The 20792-nt window shown below is 41.3% G+C and overlaps 1 protein-coding gene across 1 annotated transcript; it reads right to left on the bottom strand.

Moving 5' to 3' along the window:
* Window positions 1–1611: 1611 nt before the first annotated feature.
* LOC104102859 (uncharacterized) lies at window positions 1612–2232 on the bottom strand. The gene has a single exon (XM_009610700.4). The coding sequence runs from the start codon at window positions 2026–2028 to the stop codon at window positions 1732–1734; it is 297 nt and encodes a 98-aa protein (XP_009608995.1). The 5' UTR covers window positions 2029–2232; the 3' UTR covers window positions 1612–1731.
* Window positions 2233–20792: the final 18560 nt, after the last annotated feature.

Here is a 20792-nt window from a genome sequence, read left to right as displayed (position 1 = left end):
CTACGAATCTAGAGTTGAACTCGAAAGTGAGAATTCTAGATTGCATATAGAATTAAATAGAGCAAGTTCTTAAACCCGGGCATCGGGGAACGAATTCCCAATTAGGATAGAAATATACCTAGCTAATTGCCTTGCTTGGTTAAAATACAGGAAGTATAAATGCATTCTTATTAGTCTTAATTTCATAGACACATTGACATTAAGTTAGCTTGAATAGGCGAGTAAGAACTTGATAAATTCTTATGAGTAATATCAACCCTGTCAATCAACAATCCAAATAAATCAATTAGTCATTTTAACCCAAGAACGCAACAAGATTGTTAGCTAGCTTATGACCCCGAAATATTCTCTCCTACTGATTTTTATTCGAACCTGCTTAAGTATTGTGGTTGATTTCGATTTATTTCATTACTTGATAGTTTCTTAGACAGTAAATTAGTCACTTACACATTTTGTGAGACATCTCTTGAATCAATAAGTTATTTGAGTTTGAACCAGTCAAAAGTTAATCATATGTTTCCGTGGGAATGATACTCTACTCACTACTCTATTATTTGACGACCACGTATATTTGCCTGAGTGTGTTTGGTCGCAACATATACTCTAGCCATATTTCGTATTTTCTTAATTTATCACCTTTTAAACTGTAAAAATCTCTAGAAAGTTTGCTAAGTTATGTAAAAGTACGTATGTTATTGTATTCTACTTTTACTAGTGGTTTTTAGATGACACTTTACTGAAAATTTACCGAACCGTACCGATACCGAAGAGAAACTAACTTGATTGAGACGGTTTTGAGAAGTCTAATTTTGGTTATATATAATAGAATAATCGAAAAATTGGTATGGTACAAGTTTTATAAAATAACCGGCCAAACCGAGCCATTGAAAGCATAGGTGGTTACCACGGTATCCTAATTTCGAAACCCAATTCTTGTTGCAAATGGCCTTATTGGTAAAAGTCATATTTTTCTAGTCACTTGCAAAGACCAAGGTAAAGTATTCAGATTTATTTCCTTAAAAGGATTCATAATTTATATTATCTTCGGATAATCTAAGAGACCTTCCCTCATTTTTTTCCTTCATCACACTAATTTCCCTCATGATTTACCATAATATTACACTTATCTCGCCTATTTTGATTTTTATTGTAACAAATCTTTGACTCTATTTATATAAATGATAAATAATTACATTGTGACCAATTTACCCTTCTTATATCACCTGTTTTCCTCCTAAGTGTCGCCTCACAATATTTTTCAAGAACTGGCAATCTATCCTCTGTTTGTTTCCGCTTTATTAAAAGAAAGGGTCTCCTTAGTTTCTTCAAGAAAATTGTGAAAAGAAGAAAACGCCTTACTCAATTCCCTGGCTAAATCATGTTCTTGCTTCTCGATAATTAGAAAAGGATATTCAGTTTCCCGCTGTAGTTCGTCCCATGAATACATAGAATATCATTGGGATATGTCGTTTTTTTGCTTATACGATTTAGGTATTCTTAATTTGTGGGTTTGATGTTATCAACAACTTTTTTTTTCCTTTTGGCTGAACAGAAATGACATGCTTCTAGGCTCTAGCGCATAGGCAGGGTGTTATTTGTTAGCTTAGTGTGTAATGATCAAATGAAAAAGCTGGATTCCATTTTGCAGTACTTAAAAAGCCTTGCTATGCCGCTTATGGATTGAGAAATGAAGAGGAATAACAAAAGAAAGAAAATATGAACATTAGAATATCAGCACAAAGGAAATAGCTGTGGACGGAGGAAAGGCAAAGACCAGCAATAAGCTTCTACCAATCTGCCATTGGAAGCCATTTCAAAGACCAGTTTCTTCAACACCCTAAAAGGGCACGCCATGAATCCCGGCCAGTGAATCACAGGACGCGAGCCAAGACAGAATCCCCGACGCTTTCCCAGCCGTATAGTGTTCCCTTTTCGCCTCCTCACACGGCGGCGAGGCCTGCACCATCCCAGCATCACACTTGAGTTGGACAATTGGGAAGTTGCATCATCACCTTTATTCTTAAGCATGGCTGCAGTTAAAGCTGAGTTTTCTAGCAGCTAGACGTTATGTACTTAGGGTGGCTAGAAATGGCTGTCGTATATATATAGGTGTGTCATGTGTGTGTAAAGTTTAGGCGGAGAGGCCTAAATATACATAGGACCGGTTAAGTGGGTTCAACTAAATAGTTTCATATCCAAAAAAAAAATGTATTGATATTTGTGGTAATTTCTTGCGGCCGCTTAAACTTTGGTAAACATATTTATTTGATATTTGTGCTTACAAGATAGCAAGTACACAGTTTAACAGTCAAAATAAGTGCATAGTCCGAACATCACCGTTATTAAAAACATTAATAAGATCACAAATCAACTCTAGATTTTGAATTTGGCTGTGTGTGTATATGAAAGGTGAAGTTCGAAATACTAATGATGAGGGTCATTATAATAGCAATAATAAAAATCAATATTCAATAGGTTTATGTACTGATGAAGCTGATGAACCATTAAATATTGTAAGAAAAGAAGGAATTTGTTTTTTTAGGGTATCTTTAGAGCTGGGGTTGTCATCATTAGAGAAGATGGCGTTTTATTAAAAAAACAAAAGAGATGAGATTTCCTAGATACAGTACCAGGATTTCCGGAATAATACGGAGTAGTTCCTTATTTTGTTTCATTTTTTCTTAAGCAAAGTAGTTGTCCAAATTTTTAATTTTTGTTCTGGTGGGGGCATGGAAGAATTGCTTTTTAGCTTTACCATCAAATAAAGCGATCATTGGGAGAAATGGTTTTACTGTCACGCCCCAGTCTCGGGAGCGTGACCGGCGCTCAACCGAGTGAACCCGATCGGGCAAGCCTATTAGATCATTAGGAGAAAAGAGGACGCGTTACCATTTGCTAAATAGGGGAGAGATCAGATATACATGCATAAACGTTGTTAGTCCATTTTTCATTATATACATTATGCCATAGTTAAGTTTCCAAAGTACAACTCGATCCAACGACCACCCCAACATACATATATGACCCACATAAATATCTACGGAGCCTCTAATGATTCGAAAGACCAACATGACAATGCCGGCAATAAGACCCCGGCTATACCTCAAAATGTGAAAACTTATACAAAAGAAAAACTACATAACCTCAGGAAGAAATGTGGCTCACCAAGACTGCTGTGATGAGTGTGAGGGAGAGCACCACTATCAGCGATCAGCGCTATATGCGATGGAACCACCTACATCCATTCAAAGATATAGCGCCCCCGGCAAAAGGGACATTAGTACTGTCGAATAGTACTAGTATGTAAGGCAAACACCAATCTTAGTAGAATGAACAATGAAATAAGGAGAAGATAGTCATAATAATCAATAAATTTTTCACAGAAATACACAGAAACACCAAGTAAGGATTACATAGTTTTCGATTCAATCTTTCCATCTTTTTAGGTTAATAATCTTTAGTGCCAAATGCCACAACTCACAATGCTACCGTGTTTTTACACGGAGTCCGGTCTCGGCCCGACTAAGCCATCTCAGGTTAGACATATCCATATCCACAATGTAAATCAATAATTCCAATACAAATGCCACCATGTGTACAACATGGCGTCCGATCTCGTCCCGATAGGCTAAGCCATCTCACTTGAGACATAACCTCTTTCAATTGTTCACTCAATTCACATTTCTTTCCCATTTTTCGTTACATGGCACAAACATCCTCATTTATTAAGCAGTTCTTGGCACTTGGGAACATTTTACAATTCAAGTCTTTCCCTTTTTATTCGTTCAAATAACATCATAATTCATATCGATAAGTACCATCACATAAGGCACTGCACACATAGGGGAAGGAGCTTGAAAAATCATAATTATGTTCTCAAATAACATGATGACACGGTAACTATCTAAAACAATTAGGGAACATAAATCGTTCAATCTAACACACTAAGGCAAACAATTCTAGTATGATCAAGTTGGAATTTACACCAATTATTCGGACACCAGGAGTTCGATTCTAAGGAGAAGAGAGTTAGCCATACATACCTCAATTGCGCTTCTTTAGACTCTACAATTATCCGAAACCCTTAGCAACCTCAATCTATTTTAGCAATATACAAATTGAACCCAGAATTAGGAAAACATTCATGGTTATAGATCACTTTTTCCCCACACTCTTTATTACACATGCATACAAGATAAACCACCCTCATACCCATGAAGTATCACACTAGTACCCCATTATAGCTATGTTTGAAAATTAAGAGTTGGGGTGATGGAGTCTTACCTTTTTGGATGAAGAATTTGGTGCTCTACTTGAATATTTCCAAAGCTTTACGTGATGATTGAAGATCAATTTGATGAAAACTTAGGCCCTCCCTCTTGAACCCTCTCTCTCTCACTCTAGAAATATCAGAAAATGAGCTCAAAATAGACTAAATGGGTGTTTTAACGGAATGGGGGTCGGGTTTTAAATTAAGAAAATGGGTGCCCCGACACAGGTCTGCGGTCGCATATGCGACTGCATAATGGTTATGCGGTCCGCAAAGTGACCACAGAAATGGCTCTCAGGGACCTAAACTTTCGGCCCAGATATGCGACCAGTATGTGGTCCGCATACTTGTTCTGCAGTCGTATAATGCATCGCAGAACCCCCTTCGCAGAAACCCAAGAGGAATTATGCGACTAATATGCGGTATGGATAGTAATTATGCGGTCGCATAATCGACCACAAAACTAACCTCAAATTGGCCAAACTTTCTGCTTCACTCTGCGGCCATTATGCTGTTCACAGAGTGATTATGAGGCCGCATAATGGGCCGCAGAAACGCATTCTTCTGCGAAACATTTTCCTCTAAGTACGTAGGGTACTGTTCAATCCAAGTTTTTGGTATGGCACCATAAAAACCCGAGTTTTTGGTTAAAATTTGTACGGGGCCTTACATTTACTTACTGATATTATTTACTACTATTGCTTTTACCGTGTATGTGAAACACATGCAAGCCTGTTACTGTACGTAGTAACAACGTTTGGATATACAAAGTACAACTGTTTATAATCAGCTTTTCAACTGTAAGTGAGATTTTGGTCCAACAACATCATACTTCTCGAACCATATATATTTGTATGGGAGACAAGGCCGATGGAAACTATCATCATGATTCATGAAGCAATAACAATAGTAGAAAGAGTCATTATTACTTTCTATCAACATCTAATTTTTTAGAAAGATGATCGAGACATTGCACATCCCCCTTGACCTTATTCTCGTCTTCTTTTCTTCTTCTTCTTCTTCATGTCTCTAACCGTAGTTATAGATACTAACTGTAGTTATAGATACGCTCTCTTAAACAATTTAAACTTTCGAATGAGTTGATTATTCATTTTAACATGGTATTAATAAAGCTGACATGAGTCTTGCGTTCAAATCTCACCACTTATTATTATTATTATTATTATTATTAATACACATGTGATTGACCCATGAAAATGATTCAAGCCTACTCGCATATTGAAGACATAATAATATAGGAGTAGATAATTAGAAGTGTGTTTCATTAATATTTTAAACTTTTAGATGAGATGATTACCTATTTAAGAAAATAGACCCCGCACATTGATGTCCCTTCTATCCTTTTGCTCATATCCTTCCTCCTAGGTCTCTTTGGGTGCCGATTCACTCTAAAATTCTATTTTCACACTCTTTATGTATTCTAGGAATATTAAAGTACAATGCATTGTATCTTCTCTCTCTCTTTCTCTGCCATTAACACAGCCATCCAACACCACCGTTGGTAACCCAGTTGAGGTTTCAGCTCTCCTCCCTCTTTTGCTTTCTCCGCACACCCTCCTTTCTTTCTCTTCCTCTCTCCCTTACCCCTTCCTTCCCATTTTCCTCTCTTTTCTTTCTCCACTGCGACTGGTCGGAGTTCAGCGCTGGAACTCCTTAAATCTTGGCAGTTCTCCCTCTCTATTTCTCTCCCCTTCGCCTCCTACGTTTTTGTGGGGAAACATCGGCTGATTCCATCAAGATCACTCAATTTTCAGCATAAATCCCATCACGTGCCGACAGATGCACTCCTGTCCAGGCAGTTTTTCGGCACGTGCGTCTCCTCCCAGTGATCGAGGCTCAAGAACGACCTGCCCAGGCGTCTCAAAGCAAATCCAGCTAGCTCGTCATGATTCATCCCCGCTGATCAGATTTATTTTAACTTCTGGTGCTGCAATCCAGTTTCTATCGTTCCTCTCTTGTCTTATTATTTTTGTCATACCCCAAAATCAAGGAGCGCGACCGGCGCTCAACCGAGTGAACCCGACCGAGCAAGCCTGTTAGATTTTCTTCTACCCAAACTCATCCATGAATGGATATAATACATATTTTCATGAATTAGACAAAAAGGTGATCATGTCTACAACACCAATTCATTACCAATAGTTTCATCATTTTTAAAGTCTCAAATGGAACAAGTAATACAACCACAACATAACATAATTTGACTTTTCCATTACCAATACACAACCCGCACTATGTCTATGGAGCCTCTATTGATAGAGAAGAGTACTATGATAATGCCGGCAACAAGGTTTCGGCTATACCTTAAACACAAGTCACAAGAAATAAAAGATACATGACCCCGGAATGAAGTGGGGCTCACCAAGTTAGCTGGGAAGAGGGTATACCGCTATCACTCATCAATGTCTCCTGCTGTGGAACCACCTGCATCCATTAAAGATGCAGCGCCCCCGGCAAAAGGGACGTTAGTGCCGTCGAATAGCACTAGTATGTATAACTAAACACCCTCTCAATATAATGAACAATATTACAAGGAGGAACAATCATAAAATCAATGGAAGTTTCGACAATACCAAAATATCAAGTTAAGAACCACATAAAATTTCAAGTAAATTTTCATATTTTCAGGTTGGAGATTCTTAGTACCGATATACCATCATTCACAATACCATTATTCACAATAACAATACCACCGTACTCTTAGCACGGAGTCCGATCACAACCCGATCGGCTAGGCTATCTCATTAGAGACATCAACCACAATCACTCTCAATATCAATACCACCGTACCTTTAACACGGAGTCCGATCATGACCCGGTCGGCTAGGCTATCTCATTAGAGACATCGACCACAATCACAATTTTAATTAAAATTTCCAGCACAATCACCACCATGTGTACGACATGGTGTCCGATCACGACCCGATCGGCTAGGCTGTCTTATTCGAGACATCAACCTTTTTGTATCAATCATCACATTTCATACTTCTTTCACATCTTTTCATTTCATTGGCAATAGTGGCCATAATTATAAAATCATTCTTGGCACGTTGGCCGTATTTAGTATTTCATGCTCACCTTTTCACTTTCTAACATCATCATCATCATCAACAACAATAACAACAACAACAACAATTCAAATCAAGGTATGTAGTACATATGTGGGCAATTAAGAATCTAAGGCACTTAGAGATACTTCACAAAATTTGGCTTAATAGCCTTAGTTTGAACTTGGCTTAAAGTCGAACATTTTTAATGCGCAGCCCATATTCTGAACACACCCTCAATTCATAAAATAACATGAATAAAGCATTTGGGATACTTATTGAACATATATCTTTCGACACAAACTTACTCGGAATAGCCAATTTTATAATGAGCCACTCAAGACTTACATAAATTACATGAATATCGTGGGATTCAATTCCAAGAGAAGAGTTTAGCCAACATACCTCAATGGAGCTTCCTTAAACTCTAAAATATTCCGGAATTCTTAGCAACTTCAATCTATTTTAGAAATATAGCAAATTGAACCAAAATTAGGAAGATGATCATGGTTCTAGCTCATTTGAGCATTTTATCAAACACTAGATGTGCATTAAGGTTTCAAGGTCCCTTTTTATGGAGGATTCCATTATCCCACAATTCTTTCTTTACCATTTTTAGCTCAACAATTTTCCTACACCCCTTGATAATACATGCATGCAAAATAACCAAATCCCATGCCCAAATATTATTTTATAAATTACCCAATTCTAGATAAAATTCGAGATGAAGGGTTAGGGTGTAGAATCTTACCTCTAGGATGAAGACCTTGTGAGTTTTCTTTGTTAATCCTCCAAGATATGAGCAAAAATTGATGAAAATTTAGCATAGGGTTTCCTATCTCTCTAAGGCACTCTCCCTTCTCTCTAAAACATCAGATTGTAGCTCAAAAATGGTACAAATCGTCTATTTAACAAAGTAGGGTCGGGTTATAAAAATCCAAAAATAAAGCTCCGGAATAGGGTCTGCGATCGCATAATTGATATGCGGTCCGCGAAATGGCCCTCCGGAACTTGGCTGGTCTTCCCCATTATGCGGCCGTTATGCAGTCCGCAGACCTGTTCTGCGGTCGCATAGTGCGTCGCAGACGTGTTATACGGTCGCATAACGCACCGCAGAACCTCCCTCCACAAAATCCCAAGGCTGATTATGCGATCAATGTACGGCCCACGAAATGGTTATGCGGTCGCATAATTGGCTGCAAAATTAACATCAAAATTTGTCCAAATAGCTACCTTACTCTGCGGCCATTATGCGGTCCGCACAGTGATTTTGCGGCCGCGTAGTGGACCGCAGAAGTGTATTTCTTCTGCCCAAGTTTTTCCTTCACTTTCCAATGCATTGTTCAACCCAAAAAGTCGGAGTGTCCGATCATGACCCAATCGGCTAGGCTATCTCATTAGAGACATCAACCACAATCTCTCTCAATATCAATACCACCGTACCTTTAACACGGAGTCCGATCATGACCCGGTCGGCTAGGCTATCTCATTAGAGACATCGACCACAATCACAATTTCAATTATAATTTCCAGCACAATCACCACCATCTGTGCGGCATGGTGTCCGATCACGACCCGATCGGCTAGGCTGTCTTATTCGAGACATCAACCTTTTTATATCAATCATCGCATTTCATACTTCTTTCACATCTTTTCATTTCATTGGCACTAGTGGCCATAATTATAAAATCATTCTTGGCACGTTGGCCGTATTTAGTATTTCATGCTCACCTTTTCACTTTCTAACATCATCATCATCATCAACAACAACAACAACAATAACAACAACAATTCAACTCAAGGTATATAGTACATATGTGGGCAATTAAGAATCTAAGGCACTTAGAGATACTTCACAAAATTTGGCGTAATAGCCTTCGTTTGAACTTGGCTTAAAGTCGAACATTTTTAATGTGCAGCCCATATTCTGAACACATCCTCAATTCATAAAATAACATGAATAAAGCATTTGGGATACTTATTGAACATATATCTTTCAACACAAACTTACTCGGAATAGCCAATTTTATAATGAGCCACTCAAGACTTACATAAATTACATGAATATCGTGGGATTCAATTCCAAGAGAAGAGTTTAGCCAACATACCTCAATGCAGCTTTCTTAAACTCTAAAATATTCCGGAATTCTTAGCAACTTCAATCTATTTTAGAAATAATAAATTGAACCAAAATTAGGAAGATGATCATGGTTCTAACTCATTTGAGCATTTTATCAAACACTAGGTGTGCATTAAGGTTTCAAGGTTCCTTTTTATGGAGGATTACATTATCCCACAACCCTTTCTTTACCATTTTTAGCTCAACAATTTTCCTACACCCCTTGATAACACATGCATGCAAAATAACCAACTCCCATGCCCAAATATTATTTTACAAATTACCCAATTCTAGATAAAATTCGAGATGAAGGGTTAGGGTGTAGAATCTTACCTCTAGGATGAAGACCTTGTGAGTTTTCTTTGTTAATCCTCCAGGATATGAGCAAAGATTGATGAAAATTTAGCATAGGGTTTCCTCTCTCTCTCTCTCTCTCTCTCTCTAAGGCACTCTCCCTTCTCTCTAAAATATCATATTTTATCTTAAAATGGTACAAATCGTCTATTTAACGAAGTAGGGTCGGGTTATAAAAATCCAAAAATGAAGCTCCGGAATAGGGTCTGCGATCGCATATGCAATCACATAATTGATATGCAGTCCACGAAATGGCCTTTCGGAACTGGACTGGTCTGCCGCACTATGTGGCCGTTATGCGGTCCGCAGACCTATTCTGCGGTCGCATAGTGCATCACAGATTTGTTATGCGGTCGCATAACGCGCCGCAGAACCTCCCTCCGCAAAATCCCAAGGCTGATTATGCGATCAAAGTACGACCCGAAAAATTGTTATGCGGTCGCATAATTGACCGCGCAATTGACATCAAAATTGGACCAAATAGCTTCCTCACTTGGCGGCCATTATGCGGTCCGCAGAGTGATTCTGCGGCCGCATAGTGGGCCGCAGAAGTGCATTTCTTCTGCCCAAATTTTTCCTTCACTTTACATTGCATTGTTCAACCTAAAAAGTCGGGGTGTCCGATCACGACCCGATCGGCTAGGCTATCTTATTGGAGACATCAACCAAAATCTCTATCAATATCAATACCATCATACCTTTTTCACGAAATCCGATCACAACCCGGTCGGCTAGGCTATCTCATTAGAGACATCGACCACAATCATAATTTCAATTACAATTTCCAGCACAATTACCACCATATGTGTGACATGGTGTCCGATCATGACCCGATCGGCTAGGCTGTCTTATTCGAGACATCAACCTTTTTATATCAATCATCGTATTTCATACTTCTTTCACATCTTTTCATTTTATTGGCACTAGTGGCCATAATTATAAAATCATTCTTGGCACGTTAGCCGTATTTAGTAGTTCATGCTCAACCTTTCACTTTCTAACATCATCATCATCATCAACAACAAAAACAATTCAAATCAAGGAATTTAGTACATATGTGAGTATTTAAGAATCTAAGGCACATAGAGATTCTTCACAAAATTTGGCGTAATAGCCTTCGTTTGAACTTGGCTTGAAGTCGAACATTTTTAATGCGCAACCCATATTTTGAATACACCCTCAATTTATAAAATAACATGAATAAAGCATTTGGGATATTTATTGAACATATATCTTTCAACACAAACTTACTCGGAATAGCCAATTTTAAAATGAGCCACTCAGGACTTGCATAAATTACATGAATATCGTAGGATTCAATTCCAAGAGAAGAGTTTAGCCATCATATCTGAATGGAGCTTCCTTAAACTCTAAAATATTCTGGAATTCTTAGCAACTTCAATCTATTTTAGAAATATAATAAATTGAACCAAAATTAGGAAGATGATCATGGTTCTAGCCAATTTGAGCATTTTATCGAACACTAGGTGTGCATTAAGGTTTCAAGGTCCCTTTTTATGGAGGATTCCATCATCCCACAACTCATTCTTTACCATTTTTAGCTCAACAATTTTCCTACACCCCTTGATAATACATGCATGCAAAATACCCAACTCCCATGCCCAAATATTATCTTACAAATTACCTAATTCAAGATAAAATTCGAGATGAAGGTTTAGGGTGTAGAATCTTACCTCTAGGATGAAGACCTTGTGAGTTTTCCTTGTTATTCCTCCAAGATATGAGCAAAGATTGATGAACATTTAGCCTAGGATTTCCTCTCTTTCTCTCTAAGAAACTCTCCCTTCTCTCTAAAACATCAGATTTTAGCTCAAAAATGGTACAAATCGTCTATTTAACGAAATAGGGTCGTGTTATAAAAATCCAAAAATAAAGCTCTGGAACAGGGTCTGCAATCGCATGTGTGATCGCATAATTGATATACGGTCCGCAAAATGGCCCTCCGGAATTGGGCTGGTCTGCCCCACTATACGGCCGTTATGCGGTCCACAGACCTGTTCTGCGATCGCATTGTGCATCGCAGACCGAAAAACCTCCCTCCGCCAAATCCCAAGGCTGATTATGTGATCAAAGTACGACCTGCGAAATGGTTATGCGGTCGTATAATTGGCCGCAAAATTGACATCAAAATTGGCCCAAATAGCTGCCTCACTCTGCGGCCATTATGCGGTTCAGAGAGTGATTCTGCGGCCGCATAGTGGGCCGCAAAAGCGCATTTCTTTTGCCCAAATTTTTCCTTCACTTTCCAGTGCATTGTTCAACCCAAAAAGTTCGAGCCGCGACTCACAAGGATGACCTATCTCTTAGTCCACGGGATGACCTATCTCGGGGATTGGGATGCGTTCGAGGATGAGACTCGCGAGGTCGACCCCTTCTAACGCATAAAGTCGACATGGATCCCTGGGGTGAAAACTTCCCAGGATGCCGGTTCTGCACCAAAGGAAGTGCCCGGCGTAATTGAGATCTCGGGGATGCCCTCCTACACCGAGTCTATGCTCGAGGAGGCCCAAGCGAGGAAGGAGAAGTCTAACAAAGGGGCTCATGGTGTGGACGATCCCCTTCATTCCTTTTTTGATGGTGTGGACTCGTCAGCCTTGGAAGACTTTTCTTGGTTGGGCAACCTGGGAGTGCCGAGAAAGGATCCGTCTTCAAAGGTTGGCAGGCTGAACTGGAGCCCAAAGTTAATCAACCAGTTCCCCGCCCTGAGTGTGGATCCCGGCCGTAAGGGGTCGATAATCATCACTGTCCCGGAGGATGCCTGGGTTCTTTCTGCTCCTGTGGTAGTAGCGAGCTACCTCATATGCCTAGTAACCGAAGAAGACCAGGAGAAAATGAATGAGGTGGACGTGCTGTGCCTATTCAACGAAGTGCAACATGCGCTAAATCGGATAAGGCATCATTATGCTTTTTCGAACTTTGACTTAGTTTTTGATATTTCTCATGTTTCTTCTTTTACCCTTTTACAGGCCTCGGTACTTCATCACGAAATCGTTTTTCGGTACCGGACTGAGGTTAACCAACTTGAGCTTGAGGTCAAGCAGCTTGCCGAGAAAAGAGATATGTATAAGCTTCTCAACAAGCAACACGAAGGGGCCAGCTAGGACCTTCAGGGCGGGTTGGATGAGGCTAAAAGGGAAGCTTCGAATCTAAGGTGGGAACATGCCGATCTGGTCGAAAAGGTAAAGTTTTTTGAAGTTAGCAATGAAGACTTAGCCATGGCGACTAATGACCAACCCTTGCAGGTTCAGCAAAAGATTGACCGGATCGACCAACTCTGAGCTGAAATGAATGAGGTCCAAGCCATGGCCGATGGTTGGAAGAGCAAAATGGATCGGCTGGCTTCGGAGAAGGAAACTGCCCAGGCACATTTCGCATCGGTGGAGGTTAAACTCCGGTTGGCGAAAGAAAAAGTTGACAACCGACGCCAGTTGAATGATGAACTCCTATCGCAATTGAGTTTGGCTCTGGCAGAGCGGGACTCCCTCAGTAAAGAATGTGAAGCTATAAAGTCTCAGCTACGCACAACCTCCGCCGATGCTGAAGAGATGGTGGCCCAGTATAGGGCCGATGTCGAAGTAGCCGAGGCTCGTCTGAAGACTATTGCTGAGTATGTGAGGCGGATATCCCAGAGGGAGACCCTCGAAGAGATCCATGCCCGAGACTTTGACATGTCGGTCGAGATCGGGGAGGTGAAGAGACTTGAGGTCGAGGCGAAGAAGCTAGCTGAACCCGAAGATGAAGGAAGCTCCAAGGGCTCCGAAGAACCCGAAGGCCCCGACGGCTCTGGTGACGAGGCGGGTTCTGGTGAAGATTAGGTGAAGATGCCTTAGGATATTTTGTCTTTGTTTTTTGTATCTTGTACATTTATTTTGTTGAGGCCTTTTTCATTGGCCTTGGTAAAGATATTCCGGAATGTATATAAAGTTTTTTCCCTTTTGGCAATTTTCAAGTCTATTATATTTAGTATTCTTTTTACAATTGCAAAGATTTCAAATGCCTTAGCACGAAATCAAACGTAGTAATAAGTCATTTTAAGGAGGTCCGAACAAGACTTGTCCCCAATGCAAGTTTTGCTTGAAACTTATGGGGGCTCGGAGTGACCGGAAGCTTTCCCAAGATAATTGTTTTTTTAAATGTTTTTAGACTCTATCTTTGCCTAGGGTAACCTTTGAACAGATTTGGAATTTTGTTGAAGGCCTTATGTTTTGATTACGAGCTTAGGACGTCTCCGAACCATTTTTAGAGCGGCTGTAGCATTTTAGGTTTTGGGCACTGCCTACTAGGTCTTGTACTTCGGGGTTTAGCTAACTTGAGCTGCCCAAACTTATCTTGAACGGTAGTCCCCAAGTAGGGGTAGCCCTTTGGGATCGATAGTGCCTGGGTAGGAATTGCCCTTAGGCTCGATACTTTTAAGAAGCAAAAAATGTTTGTTAGCAATGTAGAAACTTTGTTTCATTTATGTGTGTAACGTACAAGATTGTAAGTGTGTAGAAGCTCATATTATGGCCGAGGTGACCTACGCGGACACAGTTTATTTGACCGTTTGGCCCTTATAATAAATCCTAACCATCGAGCCTAGACTGTTCGAGCACAGAGTTTCCTTCCTTGCTAAATATCCTGACCCAAGGGTGATGGCCCCCGGTTTTCGAGGTCGATCTTCGAGTCGGCTCGGATACTGTTGATGCGACCATTGACTCCGATTTAAAATTGGTCTTCGACTCTAAGTTAGCACGTTTTATTGTTGCCTCATTAAAAACCTTGCCAAAAAACCCATTTGGGACAAAACCGGTTCAAGGTAAAAAGAGTGCAACGCGTGCCCCGGTATTGGATTTTGAGGTCGTGCAATATCCCACAAGACTTTGGGAAGGATTTCCTTCCATTTTCCTTTGGCATCAGTCAACATTTTCTTAAGGCTTTGAAGTATTGTTTTGTTCGTCGACTCTCCTGTCCGTTCCCACTAGGGTGGTAGGGTGTTGACAAGACCTTTTTGATCTTATGGTCCTCGAAAAATTTGCTTACCTTGCTGCCGATGAACTGCTTCTCGTTATCACACACTATCTCGGCCGGTATACAGAACCGATATATTATGTGGTCCTAAATAAAGTCGATGACTTCTTTTTCCCGGACCTTCTCAAATGTTTGAGCTTCGACCCATTTAGAGAAATAGTTAATCATAAATAGTATAAATTGAGCCTTATCGGGTGCCCATGACAGGGGACAGACGATGTCTATTCCCCATTTCATGAACGATCAAGGTGACGTGACCGAATGTAGCAACTCCCCGGGTTGGTGGATCATTGATGCGTGCCTCTGACAACCATCGCTTTTTTGCACAAAGTCCTTCGCATCTTTCTCCATGTTGATCCAGTAATAGTCGGCTCTGATTATCTTACGAACCAACGATTCCGCCCTCGAATGATTTCCGTCGGTGACCTCGTGAACTTCCCTCAAAACATATTCGGCGTCTCCCGGCCCTAAGCATATAGCGAGTGGGCCATCGAACGTTCTTCTGAACAGAGTATCTTCAGACAGGCTAAACCTGGCTGCCTTCGTGCTCAGAGCTCTTGATTCCTTGGGATCTGAGGGCAACTTCCCAGTCTTCAAATAGTCTATATACTTGTTTCTGCAGTCCCAAGTTAAACTTGTTGAGTTTATCTCGGCATGGCCTTCTTCCACTATTGATTTCATGAGTTGTATGACCGTTCCCGAGCTTAATTCATCGTCATCAACCGACAACCCCAAGTTAGCCAGAGCATCAGCTTCGCTATTTTGATCCCAGGGCACGTGTTGTAGGGTCCATTCTTTGAATCGATGTAGCCGTTACCTGTAGTTTATCCAAGTATCTTCGCATTCATTCCTCTTTCACTTCGAATGTCTCATTGACTTGATTTACCACGAGGAGGGAATCACATTTAGCTTCGATCACTTTGCCCCCAGGCTTTTAGCCAATTCGAGACCTGCAATCATGGTCGCATAATCGGCCTTATTGTTAGTCAATTTCACAGTTCTAATAGATCCCGTAGGTGGATTTAACACAATGCCGAGTCCGGACCCCTTTACATTTGAGGCACCATCAGCAAAGAGGGTCCAGATTCCCGAGGAAGTCTTGAGGTTAACAACAATTCCTTTTCGACTTCGGGTATTAAGGCTGGCGTGAAGTCGGTCACGAAGTCTGCCAAAATTTGAGATTTGATAGTTGTTCAGGGTTGATATTCGATATCGTACCCGCTAATTTCCATGGCCCATTTGACCAATCGTCCTGAGAGCTCGGGTTTATGCATGTTCCTTAAAGGGTAAATAGTTACGACACATATGGGATGGCACTGAAAATATGGCCTTAACTTCCTAGAGGCGCTTAGCAAAGCAAGCGCCAATTTCTCCAGGCGAGGATACCTTGTTTCGGCCTCTCCTAGAGTCCTGCTAACATAATATATAGGAAATTGCATACCTTCTTCTTCCCTGACTAAGACTCCACTTACCGCTATCTGAGATACCGCTAAGTGTAGGTATAACTGCTCGTCTGCCTTCGAAGTATGAAGTAAAGGTCGACTCGAAAGGTATCGTTTGAGTTCTTCCAAAGCTTGCTGGCACACCGGGGTCCAAGAGAAGTTATTCTTTTTCTTCAATAACGAGAAGAACCGATGGCTCTTATCGGAGGACCTTGAAATGAACCGACCTAGGGCGCCTATGCACCCGGTTAGCCTTTGAACGACCTTGACATTGTCCACCATGGTGATATCCTATATAGCTTTAATCTTGTCGGGATTGATCTCGATCCCCCGGTTGGACACCATAAATCCAAGGAACTTCCCGGACCCAACCTCGAATGTGCATTTCTCCGGGTTCAGCTTCATATTGTATTTCTTCAGTATGTTGAAGTTCCCTGCAAATGTTCAAAATGGTCCTCTACCCGTAGGGACTTAACTAATATGTCGTCAATGTAAACCTCCATTGATTTTCCTATTTGCTCTTCGAACATCCGATTTACTAGGCGCTGGTAAGTGGCACCAGCATTTTTTAATATGAACAGCATTACGTTATAACGATAGGTATCATATTTAGTGATGAAGGAAGTCTTTTCCTGGTTGCCCGGGTCCATCCGGATATGGTTGTACCCAAAATAGGTGTCGATAAAGCTGAGTATCTCATGGCCGGCCATTGTATCGATCATGCGATCGATATTAGGCAAAGGAAAAGAGTCCTTAGGGCATGCCTTGTTCAAGTCTTTATAGTCTACACACATTCTTAATTTGTTTCCCTTTTTAGGCACTACCACTACGTTAGCTAACTAATCCGGGTACTTAACTTCCCGAATGGAACCTATTTTTAGGAGTTTGGATACCTCGTCTTTGATGAATGCATGCTTGACTTCACACTGAGGCCTCCTCTTCTATTTAATCGGGTGGAACTTCGGATCCAACCTCAGCTTGCGAGTAGTTATTTCTGGCAGGATCCCTGCCATATCAAGATGAGACCAAACGAAACAATCTATGTTAGCTATAAGGAATTCAATGAGTTTTTTATTGAACTCTGGAGTTGGCCCCGTGCCCAGGTATACCTTCCGATCAGGCAAGTGCTCGACTAGTATGACTTGCTCCAGCTCCTCAACCATTGACTTGGTGGCATCAGAATAGTCAGGGGCTATGAACGACCTAGGAACTCTGTAATCATCTTCCTCGCCTGTCTCCTTCTTCCGTGGTTCAGTCGAGGCCGCTGTCGATGATTGCTATTTGGTTTCTTTCCTCATAACCAAACTCGGGTCCTTTGATATCGAGAGTGCGAATATCGGGGTCACCTCATCGACCGTGAACATTTCTTTTGCGATCGGATGTTCTCCGTAAACTATCTTGATCCCTCCCAGTGTGGGGAATTTTAATGCTCGGTGTAGTGTCGAGGGTACTGCACTCATGTTGTGAATCCATGGCCTTCAGAATAGAGCATTGTAAATCATATCCCCTTCGATCACATAGAACTTCGTTTCCTGAATGGTTCCGGCGGTGTTTACCGGCAGGGTTATCTCCCCTTTAGTAGTTTTGCATGCCTTGTTAAATCCGTTTAAAACTCGGACTGTAGGCACTATTCTATCTTGTAGACCCAGCTATTCCACGGCCCTCGATCTGATGATATTGGCCGAGCTACCTGGATCAATTAACACATACTTAACTCGAGATTTATTTATGAGTACACATATTACCAGTGCATCATTATGTGGTTGCACGATGCCTTCAGTGTCCTCGTCATTGAAATATACGGTTCCCTCCGGTACATAATCTCGAGTCCATTTTTTCCTTGTAATGGACACCTTAGTGCGCTTTAGCATCGACCCCTGGGGGACGTCAACTCCACCAATGGACATGTTAATGACATGTTGAGGTTTCTCTTGCTCGGTCTGCTTGTTGGAGTCCTTATTCCTGAAGTGATTTTTGGCTCGATCACTCAGAAATTCTCGGAGGTGTCCGTTATTGAAAAATCGTGCTACTTCTTCTCTTAATTGTTGACAGTCTTCGGTTCTATGGCCGTGAGTGCCATGATACTTACACATTAGGTTGGGGTCTCTTTGGCAGGATCGGATTGCAATGGTCAAGGCCATCTGGTATCTTTGATACGTCCGATGGTGGATACGATGCTAGCAGCATCAACACTAAAGTTGTATTCCGATAGTCTTAGTGCCTCCCGGACCCCGAGTGGCCTGTCAAAACCGTTCTTACTCATGAGTCCTCGACTATTGTGGCCTCGATCGATTCTTCTTTCACACCTCGCAGGGTTGCGTCCGTACCCATTACCCCTTCGATCTCCATTGTATGGTTGATACCAATCTCTGTTCGATCTTGGTTCATGATCGATAACTCTTTTGGATCTGTCACTAGTTATGACGGGATAAACGGATTTGGAAGGGTCCCCGAGCTGATCGTCTTCGACTCTAATTCTTGATTGGTACCTGTTATGGACGTCGGCCCAAGTTACCGCCGGGTATTCTATCAAATTTTATTTTAATTTCTGCGAAGCCAATGAGCTTTGGGGGTTGAGTCCTTGGGTAAATGCCTGAACGACCCAATCGTCCGCGACCGGAGGCAGATCCATCCGTTCTATTTGAAACCTCGACATGAATTCCCTGAGCATCTCGTTATCTCTTTGCTTTACTTCGAAAAGGTCTCACTTCCTGGTCTCGACCTTGATGGCCCCGGCATGCGCTTTTACAAAGGTATCTGCAAGCATAGAAAATGAGTCAATAGAATTAGGGGGTAAGTTGTGATACCATATCATAGCTCCTTTTGATAAGGTCTCTCCGAACTTTTTCAGTAGAACGAATTTGATTTCGTCATCTTCCAAGTCGTTCTCGTTGATGGTGCATATGTAAGAGGTCACATGTTCATTTGGATCAGTTGTTCCATTATACTTAGAAATTTTGAGCATACAGAACTTCTTTGGGATCGGTTTCGGAGTTGTGCTCAGAGGGAAAGACTTTTGGACAAATTTCTTGGAATCCATGCCCTTCAGTATCAGTGATGCTCATGGGATTTGATCGACCCTAGAGTTATAGGTCTCCACTTTTTTGTCATTGATTTCGATTTTATTTTCAACCGATTCCACCCGTTTTGTCAGTTCCTCAAGCATCTTTATTATCTCGGGGTTGGTCCCGGGTTCTGCTTCACCTGGCCTTTCTGTGGCCGGTTGATTTCTGCGGCATTTCCCGAGATGGTTTGGGCTCAACTTTGATGGGGGCACGGCTTTGGTTCTGCAACTGGGCTATTGCTGCCTGTTGAGCCTGTAACATTTCGAAGATCACCGCAAATTGATCCCATCACCTTCGTCGTCATGTGTACTCCGGGCTATTGATAGGGCTCCCCCGCGAATGCTGTTTTCGGGGTCAGTAGGCGAGTTTGCTTCGATAGCCACGTGTGAGTTAGCATTGATTGAATACACGACTATGACTCCGTTGGGGTCAACAGGGGGCAGCTCGTTACTGGCACAACGATGTTGTTCTCGCCATGGTGGCCGGACTCAGTAGCAACGTTCAAATGGGAAGATTGGGAGTTTGACATTTTTAATTTGACCTGAAATTAGAAGCTCAAAGAACAAGTGTAAAATAGAGTGCGTTATGAAAATTTGTATCAAATTGCCACTATTATCCTTAGCTCCACAGCGGGCACCAAACTGTTTACCCTAAAAAACGGATAACAATTGAATTTATATGTGGTTTTAAGGATATGCGGATTAATTCACTACAAATGATAAATAATGTTAGATTAAACAGATAAATGACGTAATAAATTATCAAACCAATTAAGGAGAGTGACCCCGAACTCAGTAACAACTTAATAAAATGCCTGCCTTCGATCCCGGGCTCACACTAATGAAGAACTAATGAACAAAAGTAAGAACTTTGAATAATAGAGAAAATAAGAGTATATTGCCTTGATATGCGTGTTACAATTATGAATAGTAAGCCTTCCCCTTTTTATAGTAGGGAAGTTTTACCCTAAGTACAATTCTAAAAAAGGTAAAAATCTTACATTTCGCCGATCACTGATTTTCTGCCTATACGAGCCGAGACTCATGCCGTGATATCCGGTTAGGCACGGACATCACGACCCTTTGTTAGTCGTGTGTAGCTGCTTGGCAATGCTCTCCGAAGTCTCAATCCTCAAATCGGGCCTCGAGGATATGACCCCGATATCCCCGAGGGCATGTGTTTTGTCCGAGCCCCGATACGAGGGGTTCTTCGCTCTGACTCCGATACATTACGGTCACGTCCCTGCTCCATTTGGCTCACCGGTGAGTCGAGTCATGCAGCGGGCTCGGTTTTATCCGTATGCTAACAAGTATTTGAAGACACTAGACAAAATAAAAATAAATAAAAAATGACTGTACTATGTGTACATACTGAATTGGCCCTATACTATCTTCCAAAAGAATTATACATTATTTCAGTGCAATACTAGAAATATCCGTTGGAGAA

Source organism: Nicotiana tomentosiformis, chromosome 1, assembly GCF_000390325.3.
Source record: "Nicotiana tomentosiformis chromosome 1, ASM39032v3, whole genome shotgun sequence".
NCBI lineage: Eukaryota > Viridiplantae > Streptophyta > Magnoliopsida > Solanales > Solanaceae > Nicotiana > Nicotiana tomentosiformis.
The sequence above is the reverse complement of the archived record's forward strand: the minus strand, read 5'-3'. Positions and strand labels throughout refer to the sequence as shown.